The sequence below is a fragment of the Ursus arctos genome, chromosome X, assembly GCF_023065955.2.
Source record: "Ursus arctos isolate Adak ecotype North America chromosome X, UrsArc2.0, whole genome shotgun sequence".
NCBI lineage: Eukaryota > Metazoa > Chordata > Mammalia > Carnivora > Ursidae > Ursus > Ursus arctos.
Window position 1 is genome coordinate 7,812,681 of NC_079873.1, and position 17,164 is coordinate 7,829,844.

The window sequence follows — 17,164 nt, forward strand, 5'->3', positions numbered from 1 at the left end:
ACTATTTAGTAAGTTTAGATATTTTCCAAGGGTACCATTTATGGTTGTGTTTATCTGGAGACTCAACTCCTTAGATTTTCATGTGTTCCTTCAAAGCAGAATGCTATTTCAAAAATCACAAGAACTTTGGACTCTCCTGCTTCAGAGAAAAAATGTAAACCCTGCACATATGAAGGCATAAAACTGTCACAACAAAAATCCACCCTATCAAATGAAACATGAAACCGTGAACAGTTGCCTAGGGTATAACACTTAATGATGTAGATTATTCTTTAAACCTCAGACAGGGAAAAATGGCTCAAGTTTTCTCCATTTACTAAGTCACTATAACAAACCTTCATGACTCGGAGCATTCCACACCAATCCATCCCTTTGCATTGGACCAAGAAGGATGCTTCGGCATTGCAAATTCTACCACTTTCCAGCAAAAGCAAGTATCAATGGAAGTCATAATGACATTTTTGTAAATTACCGTACACACTGAAGGAAGTCACTAATCACTTGGGCTGTTTGTGAGAGCAAAAGCTCAAACATGGGCAGGCGCGGCCTAGAACTTTTGTGCGACTGTGGCGGAGGATGGCTTCACATTACGGGAAGGGGCTCTGGATGTCTCTGGAGGGTCAGAATGCACAACGTTCAACAAATTTTTCTCAAGTGCCTGATACGTGCCAGGCAGCATGTGAGTGAACAAATACAGTCAAGGAGCCCAGGACTCCTGGAGCTCTGGTTGGGGGAAGATGCGAGGAGGAAAGATGAAGAAAACTGAGCAGGCCTTGCTCCACGGCCTCAGGCTAAAGGCGCTGGACACCGCGCAGGCACAAATGCTTCTGCTCCTGTCCGCCTGTGTCTCCGGCAGTACACGTGTGCCGTCGTTGTCGCTGCGGGCAGGGACAAGGAGAGCAGGCCCCAGCAGGAACACGTGCAGGCTCTTGCAGCCACCTGCCAGCCTGAACGTCAAGCCAGTTGCTGTTATGATTAGTCCAGAGGGATGAATGCTGTTAAACGTCTCCTTTGCTCCCCATTTTCAAACTGGCTAATGTAGTCTCTTTCTCCCCTGCAAGCGGACTCCATATCTGAGACACCACATTAAACCACCTTGTCTTTCATGCTGTAGAAATAATTCACTTAGTTGCTGCATCATGTGGGCAAACTACCTTGCCTTACTCCTCACGAAATGGTAGTGAAATTTAGATTAGCTGATGAGGGACATAATGACCGGCCCAACCCCTGGCACGTAAACAACGGTTCTTTAAAAAACAGTGGTAGTATAAACAAAGGAAATGGACATCCTATATAATTATCTGGCTATGTTGGTAGGGGCTGGTTCCTTGTTTGATGACCTGGATCACTGCTTGACTCCCTTTGATTTGGCACGCAAAAGCCGTTTTAAGAAACTGCAATTTGCGTCGGGGAACGAAGGGAACACGAAGCGAAGCTTGGCTTCCGAGCTTGGAATCCTCACGTTGGCCTCTGACCCTTGCTTCCAGTGGTTCTCAGTTGAAAATTCCCATGTGCACGGTGCTGGTCCCCAGCTCAGGCTGACAAACCGGCAGGCTGGGAGCGCGCTGGCGTTCCCACGTCTCCACTGCACCCCGGACTGTTCATCAGCCTGGAAGGGTGGTGCCTTCTCTTCTTTCCCTCTCTCCAAAAAAGGAGCCCTGGTAGGAATCATTTAGTACCAGCCCTCAGAACGAGCTGACAGTTTTCTCCACTCTGCTCTGAAGCTCTTATCAATTCCAGGAGCAAAGATGAGTTTTCTCTGGGATTGCCAATATCAGTTATGGAAGTAACAAGTTTCGGAACAATGCACAGTAATGATTTAGTTGGGGAATGTTTTCTACCTTACAATGATACCAGTGAGTGTTTCTAGATATGCATGAGCCTTCTCTCTTATTTCCAGCGTTCCCAGGGCATATCATTTCATGTTATCTGGTTTTTAAACTATTGATAGCAGTTTAAACTGTTGATAGGGTCATGATTTACAGGTGACGGAGCTGAAGGGGTATGGGCACTGAACCAAACACAAAGAAACAACAGATATGCATTTCAACAAATCATTACTGGGCCCCTGTTTACTTTTTTGGACGTCAGTGAACTGTAAACCAAATGAAAATCCCTGTCTTCAGAAAGTTTGCATTCTGTTAGGTTTCAATAAGCACCATAAATAAGTATACCACACAGTGAGTTAAAAGGTGAAAGGTGCCACGGGAAAAAGAAAAAGAGGAGCCGGGTGAGGGAGGAGGAGTGTGGGTGCGTGGGAACAGCTCACACTGTTTGGTCAAGTGGGCATGGGGGGCTCCCCCACACAGGTGTGCGACAGGGCAGCATCTTGTCCATTTCACGTAGTAACAGCAGCGATGTCTTCTGTTTTGTGTGCCTAGTGTATGTCAGTTCTTGTCCCAAGTACCTTAAGATGTCATTTCTAATTCTCAGAATAATCCTAAAAATGAGGTAACCTCATCTCATTTTTGTACAACAGGAAACCAAAGGCTCAGTGAGGTTGAGCATGGGCCCAACATCACATAGAAAATACATGGCCAAGCAAGGATTTGAATTCTGGTAGCTCATTCCAAAGCTCATGGTCTTTCCTGCACCTTGGTGGTTTTCCAGGGTGGGGTTTCCCAAGGTGTGGTTCGGAAAGGACCAGAATGCCCAGGAGGCGGCTGTTAGTAAGTGCAGATTCCTGGGCCCCATCCCAGAGCTACTCCATCTGATTCTCTGGAGTGTGGCCCGGGAATCCGCATGTCTGGCAAACGTCCTCGCCGCTCTGCTGCACCCTCAAGTTTGAGAGCGACTATTACAATCGGCTGCCTCGGTTTTTGAGAGAGGGATCACGATGGCTGTTATCGGGACCTCTCTCCAGCTCTAGGATTTCCAACCCAGGGCCTGAAAAGCAAACAACTGGTGTGAAAGCCTGTCCTAGCCAGCCTCTCGAAGCCTGTGCCAGCCTCCGAACACAGGCCCCTCTCCTGCATGATGGGACAGAGCCAGGTTCTTTTCGGCCCTCTCTCTCTAGCTCAGATGCCTCTCCCACGTGGCAGAGGCGGCCTCAACATCAGGACGTGAAGGACATTATTAACACTCAGAACAAACGCTGGGTGGTCGCCAGGCCTCTGTGGGTTTGTACAATCCTTCCATCCGTTCTGCCACCTTTCCCAACAAGTCTTCCTTTCTAAAGCCAATGGGGAGCAAGGCCTCCCTTTCTGAGCTCATCAACGCCCCCCGCAAAGCCGTGAAACGGCACAGTGGCTAACAACCTTTCACCATCGGGCTTTGGCCGTCCTTGTTTGGAATCATCGTGCTCGTTATGAAAGTTTCTTTAAGAAACAAAACAAAACGAACAAAACAGAACATACATGACTGAATTTTTGTCCACCCACGCAGACCAGCTTTGCCAACCAGCCAACAGCTTTAGGATAACCAACCAGGTTCTGAAATGCCAAATATGCACAGAGGACCTGCCAGCAATGAGGTTCATTTTCTTTTGTGCTTTATAGAAATAAAGGGGTAAAGTCAGGGCAAGAGCACAGGAGCGTGTAGACTGTAGAACTAGGAGGGATCTTGGTTTTCATTCGTTCTAACCTTGTCCTGTGATAACTAAAGAAGCAGACACCTCAGAAGGTGAGGTCACAAAGCTCATGTGGAGCAAAGAAAGGACTAGGGCAAAGCCTTCTGATTCCAGAGCCAGTTGGCTTTTTACTGACCTCGGCTTAGGATCTTCGTCTCACCTCTCCTCCCTTTTTCTTCCTCAATACATAATTCCCATCATCTGTCTAAGGAAACCAAGGATGCTTATATTAATTTTAACTTAGTCTGGAAAGGTATCCTTAATTCCTCTGTGTCTAAACCTTTTCATATATATAAAGAGTAAAGATTAACAATATGGAAATCATATGTTCCAGAACTAATGAGTCATTCATTAATTCAATATTTCTTGTGTTTCTACCATGTGCCAGGCACAGGGGGAATGCGGTAAAGAAAGGAGATGGAAACGGACACAAATTCTTCCTATCGTGGAGCCTGCATTCCAGTGGGGAAACACACAACAAACAGAAGAGCTTAGTAAAACCCTGTATTCGTAGTGATGAGTGCCATGGTGAAAAAGCAGGGAGAAGGGAGAGGGAAGAGGAAGCGAGGGTGTGTGTACATGGGGGTGGGGGTGGGGCTGTATTTTAGACAAGGTGGCCAGGAAAGGCCTCACAGAGAAGTAAAGACCACAACTGGGGAGCACAAATATGAGTTACTACCCCAGAGACCCTGGACATCAATGTCTCCCAAGAATGGCAGGCGAACAGCATATCTGGAAAATGCTGGAAAAGGTGGAACCAATGGACTGACGTTCCTCTGTTTTCTGTAATCCGGGCGGCAGGAAATGGTGGCCAGGAAGGGCTGTGTTAATATCCGAGTGGAAAAGAAATGCCTGATGGTCTGTGGTTTCATTTAAAGAACTTTGCTTAGAATATAGAATTTAGAGAACAGAATCAAGATCGGTGAGAGGTATTATTTTGTTAAAAAAAAAATCCAGAGAGCATGAAGTCATGCCAAGACTACTTGGTGAAATGACATGTGACTTAAAACTTGAAGAAAATGTTGAGAAGTTCAGTTATTTGATTCATCCTAATATGTAATTAATTACGAGGGTTTTGGCTGAAGTGTGGAACTTATACGCAGGCAACGACTAATTCCACATTTTTTCAGAGCTCATCGTTTGCTAACAGGACAGCACTTCAGAGACTCAAAGAGGAGCAAGACACCGTTCTACCTCTATGAACTTTCCACTGTGTGTAAACCCATTTTCTCTTCTTCCTGGGCATCCAGCAGGAATCTGTTTCCCAGCTTCCCTTGTAGTTAAGCATGGCTTGTGCAATGGGATTTGAGTGGACGTGACAGATGGCCCTTCTAGGTTCGGCCCATAAAATCCTAGGGGATTGCAGTCTCAAGACGCAAGGAGCTCAAGTCCCTAAATCGTTAGCTGCAAAGCTGTCTGACAAACATCTGATTACACTTTACGTCAACAAGTTATTTATGTCTGCTACGCCGAAGTACTGAGATTTGGGCCAGCCCGTGTTGCCCAACTAACAAGATTATTAATTAACATTGACATCGAATTTTATAGCCTGCAGAATGCTTTCACATAAATGATTCTGGGAACCACCTGGGAAATAGGGTGTACTTTTACCTTTCCCATTTCACAGAAGCTGAAATTGATGCTTGTTGAGTGCTGAATTACTTGGTCGCGATCACACAGGTAAGATGCAGAGGGCAAAGAGTCTAAAGCACTGGCTCTCAAATTTACAAAAATATTGGTGAGAGACAAGCGTGGAAATAAATCTGATGCAAGGCATTTGATAAATGTAGACGAAATACTAAGGAGATTCGGAAGAGGGAACTAACACGCTTGGTTGAGGAAGCCACACAAGGTTCTAGTGGAGTAGGGTAAGATTTATGGTGAGCGTTTGCAAATTGACAGGAGAAATGGGAGAGGAAACATGGAGAAAGTTCGTGTAAATTTTGACATGCAATATGAGTGGCGAACAGAAATAGAAGAGACTTGGCATCTGTTCTAATGTTTCAAGGGAAGTTGGAGCAAGCAGTGCAGTTTTTTGAAGGAAAACAGGAACTGGTAATTCAATACAAATAAAAAAAATATTTATTGAGTGCCTGCCAGATGGAGGGCCTTCCAGAAGCGTACAGAGGATACAGGGAGAAGATAACAAGGGCACAGCCCGTGTTTCAGATGCATTTGTAAACTACGAAGGGAACTAGTCATAAATGACTATAACACAATGTTGAGTAAGAGAAACATCAATAAGAACAGTGATGGGGGTCGAGGGACAGAGAAGTGACGTGAGAAGGACATGGGAGAGAGAGGTGAAGCTTCATGGAGGAGGTAAGACGTTAAGATTGACCTTGGAGGAGGGGCCATCAATGCGGGTGGTTATGAATTACATGGATTCAGGAGGGCCACATATAACTCCCAAAAGAAGAGTGTTATCAGTATTTTGAGCAAGGACATCGCCATCTGAATAATTAAATGACTCCAGAATGTGACCATGGTTTAGGGGACAACAAAATGCAATTTACAACTTGGATACGTTTGTTTAAATGTGGGATCACACACTTCCAGTGACATCACGGCTCTGTGCAATTCTAGTTCTACTGAAACTGCCCGGCTTCCAGTGAATTCAGGCAACGGCCGGCGCCGCGGACCAGAGAGGCCGTGTGTGCGTTTTAGTACGCAGCCCAAGAGCATCACGAGGCAGAGCCACTTACCATGAACAGGGCTTCATAATTTTCAATCATTTTCTGCACCACAGCGATGATGGCTGTGCTCTCCTCAGCCCGGGCTGAGCTCTGGACAGAGAATTCTTTGTCTGATGACTTCTGCTTGTGCAGCAGGTTGGGTCCAAATATGGTGGCCAAGTTTAGAGAGGTCATTTTGTTCCCAGTGACCTGTAGGAGCGGACAACACAAGGATTGCTGTTATTTTTGCTTTTCAAACTGCTGGGTGGGTCAGTAATCAAAGGGACCTTTTTCCTTATTTTTTTTTTCTGCCAGGACTGTATCACCCCTGGCAGAATCTGTGAGGAGCACCGTCATTTCCCTTTCGCTTCATGTCTTGGATTGACTCTCACAGCTCGGCGGTCATTTCAATAGCATCTTAAGGACAATTTTACATCTCTAAGTTATTCGCTGTGAAACTGGTACTATATACAATGTTCACCCTGTCTGCTTTTAAAAAATACTGATGTCCGTCCATCCAACCATCCAACCAACCACTCGTCCATCCATCTAAGCCAGCCAGCCCTCCATCTATCTCCGCATCCATCAGTCCATCATCCCTCTATTAAATCACCCACTCAGGGCCTACCATCGGCTACACCATTTTTGTGGATACGAATTATTTAAAATTTTCCCAACAATAACCACAGTACAGTGCTTATTTTAAAGAGTTCACCTTCTAAAGGGAAAATAAACATACCAATTACAAGGAGTGAGTACAAAGTATGAAGCTATCAACTCTGGAGACCCCAGGGACACTCCAAAGAGGTGGCGATATTTGCACAAAACCACGAAGAACAGAGTTTGTTTGGCTGAAAAGCCGAGGAGCTGAGGCAAGAGACAATCTGACAGTAGGAAGGACACCCTATGCAAAAACAGAAACACATAAAATACATCCAGGAACACTCCACCCACCCCCCAGGTGGCAGAAGGTTCTGCAGGAAAGGCAGGCAAGGGCCATTGCAACATGTATCCTGCCGGCAAAACTGCCCCTGGTTGAGAACTACTGGGCTAGGCAAATTTTTCTTCTCTTGTCGATATTAGTTGAAAATCTAGGAACACAGGGATATGTATGGGGACTGTGGCTGCTTGGTGGGGCTCCCTGGTCTGGGAAGATGTGCACAGCCTTTAAAAGGCACCCGGGTGCCCAGCAGAGAATTCAAGAGTCCTGGTTCCCAGCCATGAGAAAGACTCCTGGTCCCACCCTTGTCCTGGGGAGACCTGAGCCCTGGGCCCTGCGATCCCAGCATGGCACACGGCGGGAGCTATTTTTAGAAGGTGAGCCTGTTTTCGGGCCTCCTGCCAAGTGAAATGCTTTCACATGGTAAACACTGGGCATTTTCATGGAAGTGCTCTTTATACGTAGGACTGTTCGATTATTTTTTTCTTCGTTTTACTTCATTGATATAAAACGTGCCATTTTCCTCATTTGATTTTTCCTTTCTCTTCCTGGAAATTTACGGCTGAGGATAAAATCAATTATGTGTCATTTTCAAATTCATCCCTTTGGAACTCAGGCATTTGGAGCGCTTCCCTTTACCCCCTTAAAGTCATATCAGGGTTTTCCCTTTTTTTTTTAACATTAACAAATAGGAGATTTTGTTTTCTTTTAAAAGAATGTTTAGCACAAGGACAGTCCAGAGCTCTGTTTCCGTTCCCTCCTTCTCCTGTTGCTATTCTGGGAATGCAATACAATCCGTCTGTAAAATGGCACACAGATTCCAGCCGCAGACCATGCTGCTGCGGTTCGTTAATGCTTTTTTGTTGTGTTGTGATTTTTGGTTTACTGCAGCATCTGTGCCTATACACGTCTAGGTAACAACACGTGCACTTGGGGGCAGCTCATGAGTTAATTATTAGCCAGCCAATGAAAGGAACGATTTTTATCTTCACTAAATAGGCGTCCTAGATGCTTCCTAAACCTAATACGCATTGCTCACCTTTATTACCAGTCTAGCATGTGCAGTCACCGGACTAGGAACTTTCCACAGGCTGTTTTGATTCTTTTGCACTATAAGCTCGTGAAGGGGCTGGGCTGTTGGCCTTTTTTTTTTTTTTTTTTTTTAACAGACAGGGAAGTGATGCCCGGAGCCTGGAGCCAGGACAAGGGTGGAGCTGAGAAGCCAGCCTGCATCTTCCTCATGACCCCGCACCTCCCACTGGTCACAGCACGGGGCAATGGGAAAGCGAAACTTTAGGCAGGGGCCGGGATGGGGGTGAGGAGAGCGAGGCACTGGTCCTGCTCCCGTTCCAAAGCCAACCTCCCGCTTCCCGGAGGCATGCACCTCCTCAAAGATCAGTAATCCCGGCTTCATACTAGGGGCTCGTAACGTCTTTTCTGCCTCGTAGACTCTTTGAAGAACTGGAGGAGGGATACGGAGTCTCTCACCAAAACAGTGCATATCCACACCACATTTTCCATGCAATACCAGAGCATTCTTGGACAACCTGAAAAACCACGGCTCAAGAGGTTTCAATTATGTTCCTGCAATATTCTTTCTAGAAGAAATGAAATCGTTCTTCCCTTTGGGAATTTCTCTTTTCCCCAAGGAGCAAAGCAAATAAAACAGAATAAAATAAAGCAAACACAGATAGTGAAACACCATACTTTGATAAAATACCATTATTTCCCCCCAGAAAAGCACTGATTGACTAGCCAACAAATTTCTTCATGCCCTTCTTTTCAAAATCGTTAAGATCCTATTAGTTAATGATGCGGTAAATTGTAAGGGCCAATTCGAAAGGAAATATTATGCTCATTTCATACAGGAGGAAGCTGAGACCTCCCTCCCCAACTCTGTTGTCTTCTTTCTTCCTCTATTTTGTAGAAACAAAGTCATGCAACAAGGCCCTGGCGGAGCGCATGTGAGCCTCCAAGCTCCATTTCTTCATGTTCCAAGTCGTAACAACTACCCAGCAGAGAAAGAACACAACTAACCCCGACCAATGAACAGGGGCGAGGAAAAGTTGAACGCTGCTCTGTTTCAGGAGCATACTTTACAGTAGATTTTCGCCTCACTGCCGTGCACCCACCCTGTTTCCTCTATAGGCCTGCGCCAAACCACCACCAACAAAATATTTGGCAAATGACCTCTAGCTCCTCTCCCTCCACTCTTAACTCCGACCAGAGGGGCTTCCAGCTAAGCCCCATCCCCACGCAGAGCTTATGTGGGCCGTTCACTCAAGACCTACGCCTTCGCTCATGTGCAGTTTAAATTCCGTCTCCTCCGTGAAGCCACTCCTAACTTTTCTGGCCCATGTTCACCACCTTTCCTCCGAACCGCTGGGGTGACTGCACTGCCTCCCCTCATGCTGCATTTGCCTGTATCCTCACCTCCTCCACCGCCTAGAGGCTGCAGCTTCACAGGAACAGTAATTAGACAATTTTTTTTAAATGATTTTTTATTATATTATGTTAGTCACCATACAGTACATCCCCGGTTTCCGATGTAAGGCTCGATGATTCATTAGTTGTGTATAACACCCAGTGCACCATGCAGTACGTGCCCTCCTTACTACCCATCACCGGTCTATCCCATTCCCCCACCCCCCTCCCCTCTGAAGTCCTCAGTTAATTAGAAAATTTCTGAAGGACACTCGCTCAGGTAGGTGTTCGGGATGTACGTAATTCAAATGCCAAGGCCAGTGTGACACGGAGACATTTACAACACGAACTGCTGTTTCCCACATTGCTACTCACACAGAAGCTTCCCAACTCACTCTTCCCTGCCTCTAACCAATCTGCAGCACAGGTGCCCCGTCTTTAGTGGGATCCTTCCCAACATTCAGGGCGTAGAAGAATGCAGCCCCTACCCCCTTAAAAAGGCATTCAGCACTCGATCAACACAGCCTAATCTCCCCTCATACCTTCTCGGGACCTTCCCACGCCATAGCCTTGCCTGCAATCTGAGACGGCTGCGCGGGCTACCCATCTGCCTGTGACTTCGAACCGTCTCACAGAAGCAACCCTCTCCTCCTCTTTCCCATGCTGCTTTAACGTCTGGTTACTAGTCCTTCATCTTGACTCAAGGTTTGGGTCGAGAGTGTCTAGAAACCCTTGCAAACTCTTGCTTCCCTGCACAACTTTGCTGTTCCCAGGATATTTTCCTATTCCTTAGAGTAAACTAGTCTTCTCAACCACTGTGCAGTGCCAGGTGAAGAATTTGTATCCCCAAAGTTCAGATAAGGAAACTCAGGTTTAGGGAGGTTAACAGATTTCTCCAAGAACACATGGTCAGTTAGTTATAAAGCTACTGAGTGCTCTCAACCAGAGGTGACTTTGCCCCCCCCCAACCCCTCACAGGGTACTCGGTAATGTCTAGAGATGCTTTTGGTTGTCACGACTGGGGCACGGTGGGGAGCTGCTACCGACATCGAGCGTTTAGGAAAGGCCTGGCTGCTGCTAAGGCATCCCAGGATGCACAGGGCAGCCCCTACAATGACCTGCTCCCAAGTATCTGTCATATGGAGGCTGGAAAACCCTCAACTAGACCCCCCGTGGGGTTTCTTCCTAATTCTTATTCTAGATTTCTGCTCTTAGTAAGCTGGACCGGTTTGGGTTTGAGGCACAGCTGCGACTTTACTGGTCACTGGATGGTCCCAACCACTATTCAATATGACAATGTGTGAATTAGAACAAGGAGCCCCTCCCTCAGCACATTCTCCTGCCGTCTTCTGGGACATTGTCCTGCTCACTCTGCAAACCTACAGTGCCTGTAGGGTCCATGGTGCCTTCCCCAGAGTTTTGAAATGCACAAATGGGTAACTTGTGCAACCGTAAGTGGAACCCCCTGTGGGACACTGGGTGAGTTATTTAACCCCTCCAGGCCTCAGTTTCCACCTCTGAAACATGGGGGCAGCTATCCTTGCTTGTGCAGTGAAGGACTGACTGTACTGCATAAAGCCTCTGGCATGCAGCCAACACGGGGCCGGAGAGAAAGAGAGGATAGCTAGTGTATCAACAGGCCAAGTGGCATTTGTACCCATCCGAGAATATCTTCTTCCTTTTCGCATAGGTGATGGAATCTCGTTCAGCATTTGGACTAAAAGAGTGTCTGAAAATGGTTCTAAAAAAGCAAGAATGGCTTCAATTGGACTTCCTGCTTTCCTCGAGGCCTTCTCAGTCACCTAAGACCCAACCGTCTGTTCACATCTTACTTCGGAAGCATCAGAAAAGCAGTTGGCAAGCCTAGGAACACAGACAGGGCTCTGCCTCTACCCAATGATTAGGCAGATGATTCTACAGCTTGTGTTGTATCTGTAGCTGATAAAGGATGACACCCAGACGGGTAATACAACTACTTAACAATTATGAGAATTATAGTATATCCCTGGGAGAGCTGTGTCTGCTGAAATAAGGTGTCAGCACCATATTATGAAGCCTGAAGCCAGCAGAGGTGTCACTAATTATAACTACGATAGAGATACACGGCTAACTCTGGAAAGTTCCATTCTCACACCAACAGCAAGGATGATGATAAGAAATGCAGAACTGCCTTTCCGGATTAAAGTGAAAAAAAAGAATATGACCAGGATTTTTAGTAAAGAAATTTGATAAATACAGAACTGAATCCACCATCAAGCTGAGTTCTGCTTAACAAGGATTTAAAAGAAAAGTTTCTGTGGTGAAGTAAGTTTGGAATGCATTTGGCCTCTTCGTGTTTGATTTATAATGAGTGTTAGCACAGGAAAGGGTCAGAGATCACCTGGGGAATCCAAGGTCAAGGAGAAGTATGACTGCATCGTATCAAAAAGGGAAACAGGTATTTTGTTAAGGTGAAGATTAAATAGGTCACCTAAAATTGAGGCCAGCATCTCCTTTGTCCAAGGATGAAACCAAAAACCACCTTGAAGCATATGGGTGTGATCAAAGAGAACCGGAGCCCAGGACCTCAGAAGGGCAGGGGTGGGGTCGCCCTAGGGCCCGAGTGGGGACCAGGTTCAAGGAGAACATCCCAGGAGGGCCCATGGGACTGTGCAGAATCTGTCCAGTAGCTGACACCCTGTGGCATCGAGAGGCATGGTGATAGCAGATCAGACTTTCTAGTTCCTTCTAGTTCCTTCTCCACCTAGTTTGGAAGCAGGACTGACTCTCCATGGCTTTAAGCCTGTTGATTTTGGGGGAAGGGTTTAAGGAGAGAAAGGACCTCTCAAAAGGAGGATACTAGACTTCTAGCTATAGGGCAGATGGGAGCTTGAGGGACATTGGAAGAATAACAAGGTGACATCATAGTTGGGCTCCAAGTTAAGGAAGCAGATCAAATTAATGACAAGGGCAGCAATCTCCCCCCACCCCCATTACTCCATTTTTTTGTGATTGTAAACACCTCTGTAGCTCATTGCTCATCTTCACACAAATGGAAATTCAAGGTTTTGCATAAAGCATCATCAGGGAAAATGACAGCCTTGTTTAGAAGCATTCTTGAAACACAGGGAGTTAATGGCCTACGTACGCTTAAGAACTGTCCCTCCTCAGGAAGACATAAAAAGATGGAAAGATATTCCATGCTCATGGATCGGAAGAATTAACATAGTTAAAATGTCCATGCTACCCAGAGCAATCTACACTTTCAATGCTATCCCGATCAAAATACCGAGAACGTTTTTCAAGGAACTGGAACAAATAGTCCTTAAATTTGTATGGAACCAGAAAAGACCCCGAATCTCCAAGGAACTGTTGAAAAGGAAAAACAAAGCTGGGGGCATCACAATGCCGGATTTCGAGCTGTACTACAAAGCTGTGATCACAAAGACAGCATGGTACTGGCACAAAAACAGACACCTAGACCAATGGAACAGAATAGAGAGCCCAGAAATGGACCCTCAGCTCTTTGGGCAACTAATATTTGATAAAGCAGGAAAAAACAGCCGGTGGGAAAAAGACAGTCTCTTCAATAAATGGTGCTGGGAAAATTGGACAGCTACATGCAAAAGAATGAAACTTGACCACTATCTCACACCATACACAAAAATAAACTCCAAATGGATGAAAGACCTCGATGTGAGACAGGAATCCATCAAAATTCTAGAGGAGAACATAGGCAGCAACCTCTACGACATCGGCCAAAGCAACCTTTTTCATGACACATCCCCAAAGGCAAGAGAAACAAAAGATAAAATGAATTTATGGGACTTCATCAAGATTAAAAGTTTCTGCACAGCCAAGGAAACAGTCAGAAAAACTAAGAGGCAGCCCACGGAATGGGAGAAGATATTTGCAAATGACACTACAGATAAAGGACTGGTATCCAAGATCTACAAAGAACTTCTCAAACTCAATACACGAGAAACAAATAAACAAATCAAAAAATGGGCAGAAGATATGAACAGACACTTTTCCAATGAAGACATACAAATGGCTAACAGACACATGAAAAAATGTTCAAAATCATTAGCCATCAAGGAAATTCAAATCAAAATCACACTGAGATACCACCTTACGCCAGTTAGAATGGCAAAAATAGACAAGGCAAGAAACAACAATTGTTGGAGAGGATGTGGAGAAAGGGGATCCCTCCAACATTGTTGGTGGGAATGCAAGTTGGTACAGCCACTCTGGAAAACAGTGTGGAGGTCCCTTAAAAAGTTAAAAATTGAGCTACCCTATGATCCAGCCATTGCACTACTGGGTGTTTACCCCAAAGATACAGACGTAGTGAAGAGAAGGGCCATATGCACCCCAATGTTCATAGCAGCAATGTCCACAATAGCTAAATCGTGGAAGGAGCCGAGATGCCCTGCAACAGATGACTGGATTAAGAAGTTGTGGTCCATATATACAATGGAATATTACTCAGCAATCAGAAAGAACGAGTTCTCAACATTTGCTACAACATGGACGGCACTGGAGGAGATAATGCTTAGTGAAATAAGTCAAGCAGAGAAAGACAACTATCAAATGATTTCTCTCATCTATGGAACATAAGAACTAGAATGATCAGTAGGGGAAGAAAGGGATAAAGAAAGGGGGGGTAATCAGAAGGGGGAATGAAGCATGAGAGACTATGGACTATGAGAAACAAACTGAGGGCTACAGAGGGGAGGGGGGTGGGGGAATGGGATAGACCGGTGATGGGTAGTAAGGAGGGCACATATTGCATGGTGCACTGGGTGTTATACACAACTAATGAATCATCGAGCCTTACATCGAAAACCGGGGATGTACTGTATGGTGACTAACATAATATAATAAAAAATCATTAAAAAAAAAAAAAAAAAAGAACTGTCCCTCCTCAGAAAAGCCTGCACTAGTTCCCTGTCTACATTGATAGGTGGGTCAGGAAAGGGCAGGTGTCATTTCCTCCAGGTGAAACGGTTCTTCGAATCAAAGGCCCACTCTTTTACAACCAGAAAAAGGAGGAGTCATGGCACCTGGGGCCACCGGGGGTGGGTCATACCTCTTGCCCATCTTTGCTGACGTTGTCGTTGGCATGCTTGGCCACCATGGAGAGGAACTGTAGGAGGCGGTGGAGGGTGTCGCAGTTACAGGGAGGTAGAAGGTAGATGAGGAGCTGCAAGGTACCCAGCTGTTCCTCTGGTTCCAACACTAAGCAAGGCAAAAGGAGGCATTCTGAGTAAGTTCAAGGGGGAACTCCCATCACTCGGGTTCCCAGAAGAGGCCCCTCTCAACCCCTTTCAGAAAGGGATTAGCCAGGCCAGCCACATTCCACTCCACCCATTGTCCCACTGGCTTAGCAATTTAGTGCAAGGATCTATGAAGGAATAAAGATAAAGTAGACCTGGGGAAATGAAACATCTAGAGTGAGAATTCTCATCCCGGGTTGAAAGGTAGCTTAAATTCCCTTACTTTCTTCTCCCCTCCCTTCCCTGGCATTACTCATCATTTACTTTGTGGACTGTAGTCTTTCATTTTCGGTAAATATTTACTAACAATGACTGAGAGTTGGTGAACATTCTAAAAGTTGAGTTTATAGCAGATTTGAGGCCCTTTTCTGTTGAGCAATCCACAAGGAATCGACTTTTTGTTGGCAATAACCAAAGACAGGGCACGAGGACAGTGTCTTCACTCTCTTCCGTGATCCTGTTTTAATTGTGGCATTGGAGGAAGAAAAATATGGAGGCTGTCATAGCTCTGGCCTGTTCCTCCTCCCCCTCATCCTCCTTTTCTCCTCCATGTGATCTGTGTCTACAGCCCTCGAGCAGCCATATTGAAAGTCCTGCCACTGGGCTATGCCATCCTGCTTTCCCTGGAATGTTGCCTGCCCCCTTTTCTCACTCTGGATTCCTGTGGCTCCCTCCTTCCTCGTACCAGAAATGCAAACTCATTTTTAGGCACAGACTCAATGTGAACTCTTGCTGTTCCTCCAAAGCATCAATTTATAGCACTTAGTACTGGGCTGGGGTCATCTGAAAGCATCCCAAATTCTTCTTTGTTTCGTGGCAACTTTCTTCTTGCTAATCTTCCCCAGGGTAAATCTCAGAAAATTCCCCAAATAGCCTACTCATTAGAGACCAATAAATAAGAACCAAAAAAAGTTATTGGGGAACACATGCACAAGGTTCGATGAGTGAGTCGGACATCCCAGTAAATCCCAGGACACATTCCTGCAAATGGCCGTATTACGCACAGAGAGTATTGATGAAGGCTGTGTACAGCTCCCTGGTGAGAAGGGGGTCCGGCATGTCCCTCAGGAACTCCTTCAGCAAGGCAGCCACATCATGGACGCTGTGCTCTTCCTCCAGAGAGACATCGACCCCACGGTCAAATTCCTCACGTAACTGGAAAAATAAGTTCGAGTGGCAGTCTTATGACACCATACCTCAATGTTCAGGGCCCAGCAAACAAAGTGCGGGGACATGCAGTATCTGGTATTAAGCTTACCCAGACACCAGAAAGGAGAAGAAAACGACATGTCGCCTTGATCTACAGAGTCTATGCAATCCAGCCATGAACATATATATATACATATATATATATATGTATTATTATATAAATGTATATAGTATAGATTATGTTTAAATATGTATATAAATGTATAAATTATATATATAGACATAATAAATGCATTTTTAAACAAATGTATCTAGGTTTACTGTTAATGATGCAAGCAGAAGGGCTGGAGAATAACATCCAGAAGGCTGGGGGGAAGAGCTGAGGGGTTAGGTCAAGGGTAAATGTGGGAGGGAGGAATGCATCTATCATACAGCGGTTCGGCATGTCAGCAATCCTACCAGGTTGGAATTTTGACATTTTACAGAAGTACTCAACAAGAAGGCAAGGTTTTTTGCTGTACATGATGAAATTTAAAACCCTAATAACCCATTTGTGACTAAGGCTTGAAAGATGACAATGATTAAATAAAAGCTGCCTTAGACTTGTCAAAGTAGCCTTATTAGGAATTCCCAAAAGGATTCCCTGCCTTAAATGTTATCCTAGGTTTGTTAGCGTTTATGACAACACAAAAACACAATAGCAAGAGGAAGGGAGTCATAACTCTACACCCTACTTCCATGATTGACAGCTCAACTTCTCCCATGTAGTGTTTCTGCTATAGAAATAATTCCGTGAGGTCCTGAATCTCCTCTACGCAATAAGCTTCTGTAAGAGTTTATTGGTTCAATTACTCATCCATCCATTCACTCAACTTCCTGTGTACCGGGCCTCGGTACAGGCTCTCAAAGTACGCTAGGGAACAAAGAGGAAACATCCTTATCCTCCCCCAGCTCTCAGGCTGTTAGAGAGACTGGTGAGCAACTGGGAATCCCACAGATGATTAATTAGCTGTTAATATTGTGACAACTGTTCTGAATAAAAAGTGCAGGGTGCTAAGAAGTGATGTTCAAGATAAAATGGTGAGTTAGGGCATATTTCACACTAGGAATCCAAGTCTCCATAACCACAAATTATATTTCGCTTGGATAA

The 17,164-nt window shown here is 45.3% G+C and overlaps 1 protein-coding gene across 11 annotated transcripts in view; it reads right to left on the reverse strand.

Moving 5' to 3' along the window:
• Positions 1-17,164, reverse strand: part of ARHGAP6 (Rho GTPase activating protein 6) — a 487,298-nt gene that overhangs the window by 25,741 nt on the left and 444,393 nt on the right. For all 11 annotated transcript variants that reach the window (XM_057310014.1, XM_044391897.3, XM_044391896.3 and 8 more), the window contains exons 7-9: positions 15,870-16,020; positions 14,679-14,827; positions 6,274-6,453 (exon numbers count right to left, since the gene is read on the reverse strand). In XM_057310014.1, the coding sequence (XP_057165997.1) occupies positions 6,274-6,453; positions 14,679-14,827; positions 15,870-16,020 (480 nt within the window). The remainder of the gene's footprint in view (positions 1-6,273; positions 6,454-14,678; positions 14,828-15,869; positions 16,021-17,164) is intronic.